General features: G+C 37.3%; 1 protein-coding gene and 1 long non-coding RNA gene across 4 annotated transcripts in view; both read right to left on the bottom strand.

Moving 5' to 3' along the window:
* ankrd11 (ankyrin repeat domain 11) overlaps positions 1-19,512 on the bottom strand; it is a 166,205-nt gene that overhangs the window by 16,527 nt on the left and 130,166 nt on the right. For 2 of the 3 annotated variants that reach the window (XM_077201489.1, XM_077201488.1), the window contains exons 4-8: positions 15,990-16,128; positions 4,963-5,136; positions 2,978-3,178; positions 1,022-1,164; positions 53-200 (exon numbers count right to left, since the gene is read on the bottom strand). In XM_077201489.1, the coding sequence (XP_077057604.1) occupies positions 53-200; positions 1,022-1,164; positions 2,978-3,178; positions 4,963-5,136; positions 15,990-16,128 (805 nt within the window). Of the gene's footprint in view, positions 1-52; positions 201-1,021; positions 1,165-2,977; positions 3,179-4,962; positions 5,137-15,808; positions 16,129-19,512 lie in introns of all 3 variants that reach the window. The other variant, XM_077201490.1, reaches the window with a different exon arrangement.
* LOC143710611 (uncharacterized) overlaps positions 19,388-19,512 on the bottom strand; it is a 1,415-nt gene continuing 1,290 nt past the window's right edge. Inside the window, exon 3 of the long non-coding RNA XR_013194603.1 lies at positions 19,388-19,512. This exon is cut by the window's right edge and continues 111 nt beyond it. This is a non-coding gene — a long non-coding RNA (uncharacterized LOC143710611).

Genomic DNA, 19,512 nt, shown 5'->3' with positions numbered 1-19,512 from the left:
CATTTTCTGCACTTTCTGGATTATTTTTGCACAATAACTGCATGGTACACACCTGAGGAACTCTCCTCACTGGAGGTGTAAGTGCCTTTTCCCAGCAACAGATTAAGCATTGTTTGCGAATTTGCCACTTTTAATGGAGTCTCTCCTCTTCTGTTGCTTTGACAAGGATCCCCTCCATATCGTAACAGCAGCTTCACAACCTACAAAACCAGAATAAGGGGTTTGTAACAAAGTATATCAAGATGCTAAAAAAACAAAACAAAACAAACACACACACACACACACACACACAAAATAAGGCTGTCAAAATGTCTGCAAAGCTAAATTCAAATTTCTTTCCTAAATATTAGCAAAATTCGAATTATATTCAAATTCTAAAGGCAATACTATGTTAGAGGAAAAAGTACTTTACTGCAAGCGCAATAAGCAAATATAAATCAGATCAATCATCACATGTTTTATTGAAATGAAATTCAATTTTTAACTTCTGAAACAATCTTTCTTAAATATATAATTTCCTTAATGTTCATGCAAGAAAAATTAGGTTAAAATAGTGCATCAGTGACCTGAGAAAACACGCTTCAAAAGCGTGATGTAACGTTACTACATGAACACAAAGAAGCAAACTGCCATTCAGAAAAAATCCACTTCTAGTCACTACATCTACATCTTGTTCGTCAAAAAAACTTGATCTGCAGCGAGTGCCGAGCACTTTTTGTGTGCAATATTTCCAGCTTAAGAAAACATGCGCTCAGATCTGCTGATGTACAGGTTTGGTCAAGTGTGTCGTTGCACGATTTCTTCCACCAACCGAGAGGGTTTTCATCAGGAAGTCTTTTCCCGGCATTTTTTAAAAAAATGAACAACGCAGCGCCGTATACTGGATACGCTAACAAAAACAAACCGCAACAGTTACGTCGTCATCACGTCTCGAGCGCGAATTCAACGAATTTAGAATTTTTATTTGACAGCCCTAACACACACACACACATTTGTGTAACGTCTGTTCGGAGGTACTTACTTTAAGATGGCCATTGTTGGATGCATCATGTAGAGGCGTGTCGTCATCCAGGCCCTTGGTGTTAACCTCGGCCCCGGCTGCCAGCAGCTGCTTGGCCACATCATAATACCCTCTATTACACGCCTCATGCAGTGCGGTCCAGCCTAAAACAAAAAGCATTCCATTATTAATCAAAAAGCATTTCATTATTAAATGCCTGCCCATTAGAGATGCGCGGATGAGCTCCAATGTCACCCGAGTCCCCCTCAAAAACAAATCATCCAACTTTACTAATACTTTTCTCCGATTTCGATATCCGTACCCGAGGATCAAATTGCAAGCATTCTTATGTGTTAAGCGTTATGATAAATGGATGATCAGCTTCAACAGCGGACTCTGAGACAAGTAAACTGATGTGCGCATCTCTAATTGTAACAAAATAGGTTAAACTGAGGAATGCTGCTTGATTGGCCTTTTGGTTTAACACACACGATGAACCATGTTCGAGGTACCAGTTTTGTGGCTGTCATAAACAAACAACGCTTCACAGCCGTTGCATATCACATACCCAGCACTTGATTCATCCTCATTAATCACTTCGCTAAAACGCTCCCACACGGTAATTTCTTTCTTTCCTTCCTTTTGTTTTGTTTTTAAAGGGATAGTTCACCCAAAAATGTAAATTCTATCAGTAATTACTCTCCCTCATGTTGTTCATCCCCGTAAGACCTTCGTTCATCTTCGGAACACGAATTAAGATATTTTTGATTAAATCCGAGAGCTGGATCACTCCTCCATAGGCTTCTTAGGGATTGACACTTGCCAGCCCCGCAAAGTTGTTAATGATATCGTTAAAATGGTCCAAGTGACTACAGTGGCTCAATCTTAAGTTTATCAAGCGACGAGAATACTTTTCTCGATTCATTTCCTTCTCTGTGGGCCTCGAGTCAGTTCACTAGTGTAACAGCGCAGCGCTTCTGTGTTGTACGTCACACGCATCACACACATGACCAGCATCCGCCAATAGTGAGCCTACGTGTGACGTAGCTCTACGCAATCACACTTCGTGAACTGACTCGAGGCCCACAGAGAAGGAAATGAATAGTTGAAATAAAGTCGTTATTTTTTTATTTTTTTGCGCATAAAAAGTATTCTCGTCGCTTGATAATCTTAAGATTGAGCCACTGTAGTCACTTGGACTATTTTAACGATGTCTTTAATAACTTTTTGGGGCTGGCAAGTTTCAATCCCTAAGAAGCCTATGGAGGAGTGATCCAGCTCTCAGATTTAGTCAAAAATATCTTAATTCATGTTCCGAAGATGAACGAAGGTCTTACGGGGATGAACAACATGAGGGAGAGTCAATACTGACAGAATTTTCATTTTTGGGTGAACTATCCCTTTAATTCTCCGTTTTTAATTTTCTCTCGGACCTGTTTTCCCTCCATTTCTCCTTTAAAAAGCGGACCCCGCCCAGCTCGCGTAGCTTATCTTAATGAGAGCAAATTTGTGCCTGTCTATATTTCTCTGGCAGAAAAAAATACGTTTTAAACATGCTCATATTTTAGAGAATGTATTTAATATTTTACGTTGCTAATTATTTATCATATCCACCCGCATTAAATCAATGTTTTAATTACTTGACCCGCCCGATCCGCGGATTATCCGCAGCGCCCGCGGATATAACCCTGATCTGCACATCACTTCTGCTCATTTACATCATGAAAAGAGCATTTCAACAGGATCAAAATAGTGCTCATGTAATATTCTATTCAATTTCAACAGCATGTTAAAGCACTAAAGTGGAAGTCAGGTGATCTCTAATGTCTTCAACTTCAAAATTATTTATATAGCACATTTAATAGTAACGTTGTTGCCCAAAGTGCGTCAGTTATAATTTAAAAAAAATTTCATAAGAGACTTAAAAAATCTCTATTGTTGAAGCTTGCCGGATACAAAGGGGATGTCTGCCCTTACCTGCAAAGTCTTTTACATTCACGTCGGCCCCCTCGTTGATGAGCTCCTTTACACGGCGTGCTTCCCCGCGTATGGCCGCCCGGTGCAACCGCGTCTCGCCCCTCTCGTTTCTCTTGTTAACTTTGTCTTTGGTTTTTGAGGCCGAGTTTGGGGTTCCCTTCTGACCCAGACTTGACTGTGACTGATGCTTTGGTGTTGTATCTGGATGAAAACATACGTATTAACAGCAAGATTACTTACAGAAGTGGTTTCCAACTGGATGATTAAAAATCATTTTAAATAAGATAAAACTAGTTTAAAACATTGGGTAGGACAGGAAAAGAGGAGGGAGGAGAGGAAAATGGGAACATAATCGGCAAAGGCACTATATTTCTCAGAGCTGTCCACAACATCATTCTTATTTTAATTTAAGAACATGGCATCAGGGAAAAACTGGAATTTTACAAGTGTTTTTTAGAACTAAAATAACACATACCAAAATAAATAAAATAAAAGTCACATAATCTATAAAAAAATAATTGTGTTTATTGCAAAAAAAATTTATTCTGTAATCATGAACAACCGGAAAACTTTGTGGTCAAAAACAGGATGGATCCTGAAAAAAATTCAGTTCTTGAAACTCAAGGAATCACTAAATGTGAATCTTGTTTGATTTTAATCTACTCGTAGTCAAAGTTTCTGTAGATAAAAAAGTAGCTTTGTCATCATTACAGCTGAAGTACAAGAGGAAATATATGAACTTGCCCTTCAAATATTATCTTGGACAATGGGGCGACCTTGCAGTCAAAAAGGTTGAGAACCACTGACTTACAATTAAACACTGAGAACGAGCAACTTGTGTATTATTGTAGTAATGAGTACTATTGGCTATGACCTCTAGGTGGCAGTCTTATACAACAAACATGGAGACAACTTCTGTCTGTGCCAATTTGCGCCTTCTAGCCGTCACATCTTTCACTAAATTACACTATTTTAACTGAATTTCACCCCTTGGATTTGGACGACGTTGCCAGCAACAAAATTAAAGCACATTGAGTCAACAAACTACCACGTAAACAAGGAATTTAATTAGCAATCACAAGACATATATACCAAATCAGCTACACTAAATTACCATTTTCAGACATATTCAGAACAAACTAACAACAATAGCTGGCATGCAAAAGTGCTCTGTGTGGGTGTGGTTAGGAATTTCCTGTAGTCTTTTGTTTTGGAAAAATAAATCTGGTGAGGTACTTGAAGAGGAGCTAAATTACAGTAAATCTAATAGAGACATGGTTACAATAAGGTTCATTAGTTAATATTAGTTAATGTATTATTAACTAACCACCAGCAATACATTTTTTACTGTATTAATCTTTGTTAATGTTAGTTAAAAAAAAATCCAGCTGTTCATTGTTTGTTCATGTTAGTTCACAGTGCATTAACTAATGTTAACAAATACAACCTTTGATTTTAATAATGAATACAATTAATAAATGCTGTACAAGTATTGTTCATTCTTAGTTCATGTTTACTAATAAAACTTATTGTAAAGTGTTACCGAGACTTGCATACCAGAGATAAGAATTAACCTTTAAGCATGCAATACCATTGGTCAAGCTAAGAAAACAAACTGAAATAAACCTTTGAAGTGAATGCAACACACATCCAATGCGTTTCACTTATCTCAAGCTGCAATACCACATGAGCCAATCAAATCTGAAAACCTGAACAGTTCATATCGGAACAGCACAACCAAGTCCCTTGATGCTCTATCAACAGTCCTGAAGGGCTGATGAACAACACTGGATTAAGATTGCAGAGGTTCATTTCGCCGAAGTAATGGAAATTGATGAGGGTTATCTTGTTTAATTGAATTCTAATTAAGTGCTGCGGTGTGTGTGTGTGTGTGTGTGTGTGTGTGTGTAAATGGAGCATAGCATGAGAGTGCAGCAGGGACAGTGGAAGCTACTGAAGACGTGGTGCTCATGATAAACACGCACCTGGACTGTTGACGGACTCCTCGGCCGTCATCTGCATGAGGAGAGCCACCTGCTGCCGCTCGGACAGGGGGTACCCGGCCCGGATCCCCGGCATGCCCACCCCAAACGCCAGGCCCGACTTCCTGGTGTTAGTGGGCTCTTTTTTAATGCGCTTCCGCTCTGGACCTTGCTTTTCTGTTGAGGAGAGAAAACAGGGACATGTTGAGTCTCAAAACCAGCCTCGTATATTTGGTTTTGTAACCGGTTCGTACAGATCCTGAAAATTAAATTACAGGACTTTCAAGGACTTTAAGCACTACTTTTTAAAGGACTACAATCAGAGATCTCACTTATCAAAACAATATCTTTATTAAAAAGGTAAAATGATAAATAATAATAAAAAAAAAAAAAAAAGTTTAGCACATGCAATGACTGTGGCAACATTAACCATTGAAAGAATACTATGACAAAGATATCGCTTTCCTTAGACAGAGGAGAAAACAGGGGCATGTTAACGCTCAAACCAGCCTCATTTCCACCGAAATTACCCGGAACAATTTGTCCCAGGAACTTTTTCCCCCCAGACCTGTTGCTCTCAAACCAGCCTCATACATTTGGTTTTGTGATCTTCATAGTAGGGCTGCACGATTAATCGCAATTCACATAATTACGTCTCGTAATTCTCGTAATACGCACTTAAATCTATTTGGCTTATCGTAAGGCTGTGATTATTTGTTATGCGCAGCTTGTCATTGATGTACGGCTCTGTAAATGCTGTGAGTTTGAGTCACTTATAATTGTGCATTTGAAAAAGCAACACGCGTCAAACATCTTTCCAAACACGAGAAGCATTTATGAACCTCTTGTCCAACTAAAGACAGCATTTAATAACATGCTTTTACTCCAAACTCACTTCATAACAACAGTTGAGCTCCTCCTCCTGTGAGATGATGCGCTTCTGACACAGAATAAGGCAGTCGTGTGTTTATTAGTCATGTTTAATCAAAGCGTTTCAATCTTCTGTTTATTCAGATACAGCGATCAGGATTTCCTGGAATGTGTGTTGTCTACTTCTGCGGGGCATATTTGGCGTGTGTGTGTGTGTTTGAGACGCCCTCTGGTGTTCAGATGGAGCAGCATTTACAGCTGATCGAGGAGCCGTGCTTCACTGACAAGCTGCACATAAAATAATGGCAGCCTTTACCAATTTTTTTTTGGTTTTCAAGGACTATAATCAAAGATCTCTTAACAAAACAATCACCATCTTTCAAATTCTAAAAATGGTATACCGATAAATCAAAATACACTAATAAAGCAAAATGGTACAAATAATGTGCAGCACATGCAATGACTGTGGCAACATTCACCATTGAAAGGATACTATGACAAAAATATCGCTTATTCAAAATTAAATTTTCACCCCATGAATATATGATGGACCTGATGAATGAAAGATGCATCATGTACTTGGATATTTATATGAGCAATATCACATTTGTAGTCAAGTGAAATGACTTTATCAGACAGGCTTCAACATTCATTTTAAAATGAAAATATTGTTTCATAGAAAAAATTAAACACTAATTTCATATATATTGTCTTTAAATGATTCACGTACCTTTCAAGTACCTCTTAATAAATATGGCTTTCTAGGGTTTTCCAGGACATCATTTTCAAAAATAATTAGCCCATGATTTACTCAACCTCAAGTCATCCTAGGTGTATATGACTTTCTTCTTTCAGACGAATACAATCGGAGTTATATTATAAAAGTGCTTCACAGGCTCGGGGTGGGGGGTAATAAAGGCCCTCTGAAGTGAAGAGATGAGTTTAAGAAAAATATTAATGTTTAACATGTTACAAAGTAAAATTCTAGCTTCCGGTACACAGTTTACTTACGCCTAAAGCGCAACTTACCAAACTTGTGATGTCAGAAGTAGTGTAGTGCGTCATGGCGTAGCGTAAATATCAGCAGTGTGTCGCATCACTCGCATAAGTTGCGCTTAGAGTCGAATCCGTATATTCGTTTGGCCGGAAGCTAGTTATTTTACTTTATAAAGTTTAAAACATGAATATTTTTCTTACACAAACTCATCGCTTGGCATCAGAAGGCCTTTATTAACCCCCAGAGCCTGTGGAGCAGTTTTATGATGGATAGATGCTCTTTTATGATGGATAGATGCTCTTTTATGATGGATAGATGCACTTTTATGATGGATAGATGCTCTTTTATGATGGATAGATGCTCTTTTATGATGGATAGATGCACTTTTATGATGGAAAGATGCACTGTTATGATGGAAACATGCACTGTTATGATGGATAGATTCACTTTTATGAGGGATAGATGCTCTTTTATGATGGATAGATGCTCTGTTATGATGGATAGATGCACTTTTATAATGGATAGATGCACTTTTATGATGGATAGATGCTCTTTTATGATGGATAGATGCACTTTTATGATGGATAGATGCACTTTTATGATGATAGATGCACTGTTATGATGGATAGATTCACTTTTATGATGGATAGATGCTCTTTTATGATGGATAGATGCTCTGTTATGATGGATAGATGCACTTTTATGATGGATAGATGCACTTTTATGATGGACAGATGCTCTTTTATGATGGATAGATGCACTTTTATGATGGATAGATGCACTTTTATGATGGATAGATGCACTTTTATGATGGAAAGATGCACTTTTATGATGGACAGATGCACTTTTTTGAGCTTCAAACTGTCGGTTGCAATTCACTGCCATTATAAAGCTTGGAAGAGCCAGGACATTTTTTAATATAACTCTCATTGTATTCCTCTGAAAGAAGAAAGTTATAAACACCTAGGAGGGCTTGAGGGTGAGTAAATCATGGGCTAATTTTCATTTTAAAGTGAACTACTCCGTTAAGCATAAAACCCTGAAGTAAGCTAGCACAAGTTAATATGCATTAAGTGCATTCCCGTCTATGCCATCCTTAGTAGCCTGAAGGTCAAGTGAAACCTTGGGTGAATTCCCAGCTGCTGGTGGCAGTCTAGCGTGTGTGTGTGTGTGTGTGTTTCTTTAAGGCTATGACTTGGCAGCCTGTCACCGATTACAAAATGGCCGGTGTTCACATTTCAATGTGGCTGAGGCAAGGTCACCGCAACGTTTGGACAAAAGCAGCTGCTCTTCACAGAAATGCCCATCAATTATTCTCAGTATGTCAAGTGTCAACATATCTGCCTCACAATGAAGTCGTCCAGTTCATTACACAAGTCTCACCCGTGCTATCGACTTACAGTAGGAGAGGAATCTTCACGTTTGCCAGTTTCCACTGTATGGCCTCAAACTGTGCAAACATGCCCAAATGTCACACAAGCATTCATGTTTCATTAACACCAATAAAAACCCAATGAGGTACAACAATCCTGTCATCTAGATTTCTGCTCTTGCATAATCCATGGAAGGTATACAAGCTTGTTCTCAACATAGTGATTAGCTCAAGGCCACAAGCATATATTATAGAGAAAGGAAGCCAGACACAGATCTTTCCAGAAATGATTCTTCATGTCTGGGGTTGATGAATAATCGCTAGGGTTGGGCCGATAGATGATGTGATGGCTGACAGACATCACGATGTTTAGCCGAAATCGAAATTGCTGATGAGATATAGAGGAAAATATCTAGTGGAAAATGAGAATGTAATACTCCCCACCCCGATATCATCGTCCATCGTGATGTTTCACTGTAGACATCGTCTGATACCAAATTGGTAGACATCGCCCAACCCTAATATTCGCTAACACCTGTAAACACTAACATGTAATGTTGCCCAACCTCTTGAACACACACACACACACATTCTTTTTAAGTCACATTCCTGTGATTCAACCCTCGAAGAGCACGAACAGCAGTAGCAGTCTAAACACGTGGATGAAGGGAACAGAAAACACAGTGCTTGCACTTTTAGTCCTCTAAAATAGACTTAACTGAGGTAATGACACTGGTACAGTATTACAAAAGCTTTCTGTCCCCATTTATCATACATAGTGAATTTGTGGCTGCAGAATGTTTTGCAAATTGTCTATTTTTTAATAATGTAGAAACAGTTCAAAAACGGAAAACTTGAAATAAAAAAGTCTAACATCAATGCAACCCTCAAGGTAAAAAAGGAGTCTAAAGGAGCACATTGAAAGCTATTGTAAAACAGTGGATATATGCACAGTTGAAAGCAGCAATTTTCAACATAGCTTGACACCTCCAAACAATGACGTCTACAATAATTGCATCGCAGACTAATTTTAGCTTGGTATTTTTTTCCCAATTGCACTGCAGTATATAGTGGTATAAACAGTGTAACAGAATCTCTATAATAAATGTATAGTCTCACACCGTGAGTATATACCCTCATATCTCTTACGCCCGACCTTCAGCTACGAATAAGTGTAGTACTTAAACATTTCATATTTTTGAAATAGCTATAGGGTGAATTTAAGATTTTTTTCAATAGTTTGTGCTATGGTATCGAAATTGGTACCAAATTATTATTATTTTTTGTTTAACGAAATCTGTTAGTCAGAATTATTATTAAGATTAAAATTATTGATATGATTATTTATGGGTGTGGCTTAATTTACTCATTCAATCCACATGGCTACAATGAATTAACGTTTGTGAGAATTTCCCCGCATTATTATCATGGAGCTTGCAGGAAAGTTTTTGAAATTCAGGCCCTGTAAAAAATTGATTTATTTTATTCAGTTTACCTATTTATATAACCTTATCGTTATGGAGGTGGTATAAGTAGTTTTTCAAAAACAACCCAAACCAAAAGAGCTGGTTAGGATGAGGTATAATATATTTGATCAAACCCTGTTTTTTGGGGTTTTTTTAATCAAAATTGTACAACTGAAAAAGACAAACAGACCATGAAAAGTTCAGAATGAGCTCATCTGATGAGTAAAGATGGTTTAGGCCATTTATAGTGATCAGTTCTCAGTTTCATTGACTATATTAAGCAAATGCAAACCTGCTACAAGCATTTCTTGGTGTAATGTAGTGTGTGTGTGTGTGTGTGTGTGTGTCCTCTGAGACTGAAGGAAATCTAGGTCAGGGACTGAGGGTTACAGGGAAGACAGCACAACAAACAAGGGGAATTTTCAATGGTAAATGTGTGAATATAAATCAAACATTAAGCATTGCATTAACTGGGTGGTTTATTATTAGCAAATCAAATGAGCTCACTCAAAGCGCAAGTAAAACCACACCTCTCTAACGCTGTGTCGCATGAGATATTCATGTCTGGAGCACAAAGAGTGCAAAACGAGTTATGCACTGAATTTTAAAAGTTATGGTTAAGGGTTTGTGCAAAATAGCAATATTAACAGTGATGCTTGTCTTAGTAAGAACCCAACTTTACACAATGGCTCCACTGTCAATCACCAAAACCGTGAGGCAGAACTCTCTGACCAGTGAAAACAGGAAATGAAGGCAGAAGAGACAGGAAGTGCCCGTAGGATGTTGTGTCAATACTTTATGCACAGCAGATGAAAGGATTATGGGGGAGTTTTTTATTATTATTATTTGGTTTCATATTTTTGTTACAATTTTATTATATTATTGGTTTGTTTTGTTTTAATTTAATCTGTTAATTAAGAAAGAAAATATGGAAAATTGGATACGTCATAAAGGGCGTGGAAATGTATTGAAAGAGATTTGTAGTGGGTCTGAGACGATTTTTGACTTATTGTTTCGGAAGCAAGGTAGTGGGCTTGTGTTTTGCTACGCACTTCATAAGTTTGTTTTAAGTTTTTCTGTTTTGTATAATTTTTACCTTAATTTCAATCTCTGTTTTGTAAATCAATTATCTGGATTTAAATAAGAAGAAAACAAACAACGCTTGGTGGAAAGAAGTGCTTAGCACAACACAAGCCCACTACCATGCCTCCGTGACCTTGAGAAAAGGCCGAAACAAGGGGTTAAATGGGTGGCGGGATCGGTTTCATCCACCACTATGATGAACGACTCATAACGGAGCACTTGATGCTTTTGCTCAGGGATTGTTAATGTATTAGGCTTCTTTATCTCAGCTTCTCAAGCACAGAGACGGTGTGAACGCAAGCTTCACCTCTTCAGAAAGATAGGAGATGTGGTAATCTAACCCAGGGAACAATTCAGGCACCAGCTGATTTGATAAATACCGTGAAATCACAATAGTGATGTAGCGATTATATCCGCGTAAACGACAAAAAATATCAGTATTACGCAGGCCAGACAAGTAATTTGGCGATGTCAACTTGTATCCAAACGTGCATACTAGGGATGTGACGGTGAGGATATTTTCCCACCGGTTAATTGACGTGTGACAACACCGGTAAAACTGGTATCACCGGCAGTGCTTTTAAATCACTAATTTAAAGGCAAACGTAAAATGCGCGCGTTTGCACAGGCATGCATATTGGTGCGGTGGTTCGGAGCAGCACTGTTTTGTTATTGTGCCCTGAATTGGCGCTTATTTGAAAACCAAACTAATTATTTTTTTAACAACACTTATAAAAAGCTGGTGCGGCAGTGCGCACTTCACTTTAACTTTTAAATTAGCGTCAATTCATCCATGGCAGGGAGTTTGATTGACATGTGATCTGACCAATCAAAATCCACCATTTTTGTCCGACAAAGCAGTCAGGAGAGTTAGTAGATTAACGTCGGATAGGAAATCGCCCCCTAAACCCTCATTCACCAAGTAAGGCCTATTCCCTACGTTAGTCCACTAATACTGTTCACTTGAAGGAGTAAATGAAAACGAGTGAGCGGATTCGGACAGCCGTTGAGCGTACATAAGCTGTACATACACTCGTTAATGCAGTGCAATGTGGTATTGAATAAGTGCACTCAATAACGTCCACTATGGTTTCTCACAAATCTCTACGTTCATTTAAGACTTTATTTAAATCATTTAAGACTCTTATGAGGACACTCAACAAAACAGACATTTTGGCATAATTTGTGTTATGGTTTGTTCAAGACCGAAAGAGAACTCGATACTGACGCACATCTTTTCTGTGGGTCGTGTGTGTGTGTGTGTGTGTGTGTGCGCGTCCAGGACTTAACGGATACTGCGTAATTGCGTTAAATATTTTTAACGCTTTAAATTTTTTTTTTTTTTGGCGGTGTCGTGGTGGGCAAGTGATGAAACCGGTGTTGCGACTGAACACCGTGTAACACCGGTAACACCGACTACCGTAGCAAGCCTAGCGCAAACCTATGGACTAAACACGTAATTTGCATGTGCACGCCGTCAGCGTTTTCATCACATTTTTGAAGTTTGCACGGAGATAATCTTTTTTCAAAAAAAAATCAAAACTTGCATCATGGAACCTATTTTAAAGTTTGCGTTCTCGAGCCACCAAAAACTGTTGTCGTGCTATTGGATGGCCAGAACTCATTAAAAGTTTTCTGTCTTCAGTTAAAACGGTGAAGTGTTAGCGGCCCCTAAGTTAATAACTAATGATCTTTGCAACGGAAGTGAAACTTTAGCTGGACAATAACTTTATTCTAGAGCTGCTGTAAAACTTAAAACAATCTCTGTTACTTTAATTTCCTATTATCACTGTAAAGCTGCATTGAAACCATCGATATTGTTAAAACGCTACATACATAAAGGTGACTTGACTTGAATAGTGAATAATTCATAAGAGCTCTGCATGTCATAAAATGAAAGACTATAAAACACATTCCTCCCTGCAGGAATACGAGTAACGCTCAATGGCTTGGCCGTATGAAGGCCAGTAAACATCACTGGTCTGATCTGTTAGACAACAGCGAATTCTTCTCGTTTTAAATGCGAGTGTGTGTACATGTTAGCCAGAGACCAGTCGCGTGTGCAAGTGTACCAGCGCACATGCCTGCCAGCGTTAGCAAGGCATGGGCAGCAAATATTACTGTCTCTTATCAGCCAACCCACTCCTTTCACTATTATATCCACAGCATGCTCTCGTCCACCGTCTGCCCAAAGATATCACATAATGCCGTGCATATCCCCAAGAAAAGCACCTCATAAGCCATTCGGCCTCTGTAATATCCTCAGGAAATGCATCGTTATTTGCAAGCTAAATGCATCATGCAGATGCACCGCATTCGACGTCCATGCCAAGTTCTGCGTCTAATACATAATGCAGCAAAGATGTCTGTGGCCTGAGAAAGCGCAGGAGAGGTAATGAGCAAAAACAAGAAGATGGAGGCAAGACGACTGAGATTCGAGAGAAGTATTCTGAGTGCTCTTGGGCCTTGTGGGTTTCTCCAGCTCCATAGATAAGTGGCAGAGACGAGACGGTCTCTCTCAATGCAGAACACACACCGAGAGCCCACGAGAGAGAGAGAGATGTAAAAAAAAAACAGCTGGTTAAATTATGTATTTCAAATGGAATCTTCCAGAAAATGGAGGACAGAAAGGGTGACACGAGTGAAGCTGGCTGCGTTTTACCGTGACTTCAGCGACCATAACCATTTACTAGCCCCTGCCAGAAATAAAACGCATACAAACAGTGTATCTTTTTCTCTATGCCATGTTTTTCAATTAAAGCAGCAGTTAAAAACTGTCTGTACGAACCCTGGGTTTATAACACCGTAAAATGAAATTCCACGACTTCTCAAGCACTACTAAACAGCTAAACAGATCAACAAAAATAAACTAATGAAACAAAATGGTACAAATCAAGTGCAGCACAAGCAATGGCAACTTTAACCATTGAAAGGATACTATGACAAAGATATTGCTTATTACTTATTCAGGAATATGTGCAATTTTCTCCCATGAATGTATGATTGACCTGATGAATGAAAGATGTGTCATATACTTGGATATTTATATGAGCAATGTCACACTCACAGCCATGCAAAATGGCTCTATATCTATATCAGACGGGTTGCACCATTGATTTCGTTTGAAAAGATTTTTTTATCAATAAAATTAAACACTAATTTCACATATCGTCTTTCAATAGTTTAAGCATGCACTTGTCAAGTACCTTTTCATAAATATTGCTATTTTCAAGGGCTTTCTAGGACTTCAAATTTTAATAAATCAAATTTAAGTACTTTAAGGACCTTGTACGAACCCTGAAAACCATTAAAATGTTAATTTTATATCTAAGTTTTCACAGTGCAAATTTAGCATTAAGTTTGGCTGTTTTATAAACTACAGAAACAGTATAGATTTATAATCATATCAGTTTTCCATCATAATAAATAATTATTTCACTTAAAAACTAAAATTCTGTCATCATTTAGGCGACTCACCCTCAAGTTGTATTAAACCTGTATGAGTTTCTTTCTTCTGCTGAACACAAAGGAAGATATTTTGAAGAATGTCGGTATTCAAACAGTTGATGAACCTCATTGACTTCTATTGTAGGAAATAAAATGCCATAGAAGTCAATGAGGGTCATCAACTGTTTGAATACCGACATTCTTCAAAATATCTTCCTTTGTGTTCAGCAGAAGAAAGAAACTCATACAGGTTTGAAACAACTTGAGAGTGAGTTAGACTGAATTTATTTTAAAATAAGTGCATCCAATTTCCTTCCCATATTTAACAGTGCATCTTTTCTCCATGCAATGTTTTTTAATTAAAGCAGCAGTTAAAAAACTTTTATAAACCATTCAAATGTTTATTTAAGTTTTCACAGTGCAAATTAAACATCAAGTTTGGATGTTTTATAAACTACAAAAACAATATAAATGTATAATCACATAGGTTATCAATCATATTAAATAATTAGTGACTTAGCCTAGGTATTGGCCAACATTTCAAAATCAGTGCATCCAATTTCCTTCCCACATCAGCTGTTCTCCTGCTATTCTTAGGTTTGTTTTCTTTGAGGAACCAACTCTAGCTCACAGAAGCTTAAAAAAACAATACTCTGTCTCCATCTCCAACGTATTCCTTTCAATTTCATTCAGGCCAGGACTGAGTTGATAATGGCTTTCGTAGCAACTGCTGCTAACGCTTCATAATTCAAAAACACCCATTAAAACGTTAAATGTGCGTCCAACTTTCAGAAGCAGCCGAAAGGGCGTTTGCATGAGCTCACTGCGGTAACAGAACAAAGGTCTAACTAGTCCTGTACTGGAAACCTTCCAACTGGGGGGAGGAGACCATGGAGAGACCAGCTCAACTACATCAGAAAGTCCCGGTAAACGTGCACGAGGAACAAAGCCAAGAGCAGGACGTAATCCATCAGGAACACACAATGATGCAGCATAAAAACATGCACAAAAAATAAATAAATCAAGCTACCTTCACAGAGGCTTTAGTCGCTATTGCATGGCCTAAAAGTGGGGATTTGAATCTCTGATGAAAACTGAATGGAATATGCAAGGGGTATTAATAGATGAAACAAATGCAAAAGCCACACTCCAGTGTTTACGACTAAATAAGTGTTGGAAATGGTCAGAGAACGAGAGAGAAACATTGAGACAGGCCAATCAAAGAACGGACGTGACTACACCCCCTATTAGCATTACAATGAGCACTTCAGGCATTGTCTGATGAGAGAGAAAATGGGCAAGGTTTCACGCCTCACAGCCACGTCTCAAAGGGGGGTGGGGTGTTCTGCCAACGGCTTGCTAAGAGCTTACAGACTCAAACAGCCACAAAACCCAAAAATACATTCAAAACACTGTCTTTACAAACAAGTTAAACAACACACAATAGAACACATGGAAAAGTAAAGTTAATAACACATAAGTCTACCCTACAATCATGTAAAAAAACAAAAAAAAACTGCAGCATAAATGTGCAGCCACATTCAAATTAAATACTACAGAATTATGATTCCAGTCCGAACTACATTAAAAAAAAAATCTCGTATGAAATCTCACCCTTCTCAGCATGTCATATCCAATACATTTCCAATTACTGGACTCATGGTTTCTTCATCAGCACTTCTGTCATTCCAGCACACAGTACTGAAGAAAAACAACAACAGTAGCCCACACACACACACACACACGCTTCCTGTTACCCATAGTTCTTTGCACCAAACTGGCCCCGCCCCCTTACCAGAGTCAGAATCTTTCTGATCCCCATTGGCTCCGACGGTGAAGGGCAGCTTCCTCTTAGGAGCTTTCTCTTTCATCTCCTTCACACCATCGCTGCGGTCCAGTTTAGGAGTCTTGTTTGACGAGCCTTTGTCTTTATCCTATGGGAACATGCGAAATACTGTAAGATTAATAGGAAACAGCAAATGAGTAAAGTGCTCAGGACAAATATTACTGTCCAAAATAATAAATGTAGATGCAGCAACTACGCAAGTTTTTATTAGTGCCGGGCAACGATTAATTGCATCGAAAATAATAAAAGTTTGTGTTTACATTATATGTGTATAAGTATTTTGTATACAGTATAAATACACACATACATGTATATATTTAAGAAAATTGTGTTTATATATAAAATATTTATATTTAATATAAATTATGTATAAATATATATACAGTATATATACACACACATGCACATTTTTTCTTAAATATATAGGCCTACATGTATACGTGTGTGTTTATATATACACAAACTAATTAAACACAGTACACACACATATATTATATGTAAATAAACTTATTTTGTGTAAGAATAATAGGAAACCACAAATAAGTAAAGTACTCTTGGACAAATATTACTGAAAATTAATGTGTATGTGTCATGTTTTTGTCTGATGTTTGTCTGATTGTTGGTTTGCTGTGTTTCGATTATACATTTTAACATAATAGTATTTCTTACTAAATGTATTGTAATTTTTTATATTATGTAAATATGTAATTTTACACTCTTTTAGGGTGACTTTCTACCATTTGTCTAGGGACTGCTGATGAAAAATAGCCTTTTGGTTAATTTCTGGTATATTGACAGAAATGTTTATTAATACGCCCTGTCCCTATAATAAATAAATAAATAAATAAATACATAAAAGACTGTCAAAAATAATAAATGTAGAAGATGCATCTACGCAAGTTTTTATTAGTGCCGGGCAACGATTAATTGCATCGAAAATAATAAAAGTTTGTGTTTATATAATATGTGTATAATTATTTTGTATACAGTATAAATACACACATACATGTATATATTTAAGAAAATTGTGTTTAAATATAAATTATGTATAAATATATATACAGTATATATAAATGCAAATATTTCTTAAATATATACATGTAAATGTGTGTGTTTATATACACACATAATAATTATACACAGTACACACACACATATATTATGTGTAAACAAACTTATTTTGGATGTAATTAATCGCGAATTAACGTTACCCAGCACAAGTTTTTATACCTTACTGTGTACATCTTAATTGGATATATGGCTATTGAACTTTTCCCCAACATCAGGATTTTAGGGTTAAAATTGTTTATATATTTATATAACAAAAAAAAAGTATGTTCAAGATGCTGAAGGACATATTTCTGTAAATAAGTTCAAAAGTTGGACAGCTACCACATTTTACAATTTAAACAGATTTTGATTATATATATATATATATATATATATATGGAAAATAATCAATGTTCTTTGCTGCCCTGTGAAACGATTAAAAAAAGATAAATTTCACCGTTAACAGTGCTGACACAAGGGAACCTTACGTGTATGTCTATAAAAGCTTTTCTAATGTGACTTGAAGCAACAGAAGATATTCTGCGTGATAAATACTCAGTGAACACGAGGTAAGACATTTGAGGAGGGGTTTGAAACAGTTCCAGGCCTTTCACATCAACAACTGGAACCCATCAGAAACCCCCACCATCTTCAAAGCTGCACACACACCCAGTCCTGCCAAAAGCCCAGCATTAAAGACATGCGATATTCAGATCTCAAATACAGCACATTTTGCAAAAACTCCTAGACTACAAACATGCACATCAGCCATACTTGAGACACGACACATACAGGGTAGTTTCATACGGCCTGTGGTTTCTTACTACTTTGCAACTAGGCCAATTTTCCAAGCTGATTGGGAGGTAACAACCATGGAATGAATTTAACACGGTAAAATATATTAAATTGAGTTGAGAGGAGGGTTGGGTATCGAGAACTGGTTCCATAATAAAAAAAGGAAAAAAAAAGGGTTTTCGATAAAGATGAGCGCATTTCGATTTCACTTATCGATTTCTTTGTGTGCATTTTAATATTACTTTTAAACCATTCATGTGCTGTTTTCTGTGCTGCACACACATCCAAAACGTGCGCACAAAGCCGCCTCTAACACTATGTAGTGCACGATAGTGTTCTCTTCCATGTATTTTTGCACTTGAATGGAAAAATACACACACAAATATGTCAAAATATCCTCGTTAACACTGTGAACTGTTTGTTCACTTAAGACATAACCGAGTTAGAAAACGCACGTGTAACAGGATATTGGATTCCTGCTGCTGTCTCTTTAATAACGTTAATCAAACAACAACAGACAAAGAGAAAATGCACTGGTTGTTCTTGACTGAATAACATTTGTAACTATATTTGTAATGTACAGATATAGTGCTAGTTGTTTGTTTGCTATTTGTTTTTTGTATTACATTGTGAAGCGACCTTGGGTTCTTGAAAGGCGCTATAGAAAATAAACATATTATTATTATTGTTATTATTATGTACAGAAGTATTTAAGAAGTGCAATGTTATTTGATTTCACTGATTTCAAATATCTAACAATCTTATAACACTGTTTATTTCAATCGTTGCTTTGCTAAGTTGCATTTATTTGTGCAATTCCTAATTTGTTTAAGTGTTTACTTGTGTTTAATAGTGCTTGAAATTTAGGTTAGAATCTATTTTAAAGGTGACAGTTACAATGTCCTTAAATACTGAATAATATTAATGAACTATATATATACGGTTTAGGGTTAGTTACTTGTGATTATGCATAATTTACTGTTATTACTATAGTAAGTACATGTAGTAATGAGTAACAGAATTAAGTGCTACTGGAAATTATAGTTAGGCTAGTTGTTTTTTCTATGGTATTTTTTAAACCACAGGCGAAAGCTCCTTGTGAAGGCGATCTTTAGCCTGTTCATTTTTGGTCATGGTATTCAGCTACAATGAAAAGTTTTGCAATAAGACTCAGAATAAATGTGAATGATATCTATTTTTTTTTACCTTGTTGGAAAGATACCAAACCCTAGTAGAGATTACCTGAACTTTGTAACAAAGTATTATAAAATAAAAAATAAAAAAAAGGGCATGCAATGGCAAAGAAATGGAGATTTTAACCAGTTCTCTTCATAAGACCACATGTGGTTGCACAAATAATCCCTAAATGTGTGTGATTGTTGCGAGAGGAAGTGAGACTGGAGCAGCTGGGTCTCTGTCTGCTCCTGGCAGTGCTAATGAAGGCTAATTAAAGAGCTCTTAGTGCAGAGTAAAGCTAAAGCTGAACGCAGCGTAGAGCCGTTTCTGCTGCGAGAGCGTCTCCGTCAGCCCACACACCCCACTGTCATGAGACTATGATGTCATTCACGTGCACACACACACACACACACACACACACACACACACACACACACACACACACACACAC

The sequence above is a fragment of the Siphateles boraxobius genome, unplaced genomic scaffold (genome assembly GCF_051911475.1).
Source record: "Siphateles boraxobius isolate OS27281-9 unplaced genomic scaffold, OSU_SipBor_1 48, whole genome shotgun sequence".
Taxonomy (NCBI): Eukaryota; Metazoa; Chordata; class Actinopteri; order Cypriniformes; family Leuciscidae; genus Siphateles; species Siphateles boraxobius.
This window is presented reverse-complemented; position numbering and strand designations above follow the sequence as displayed.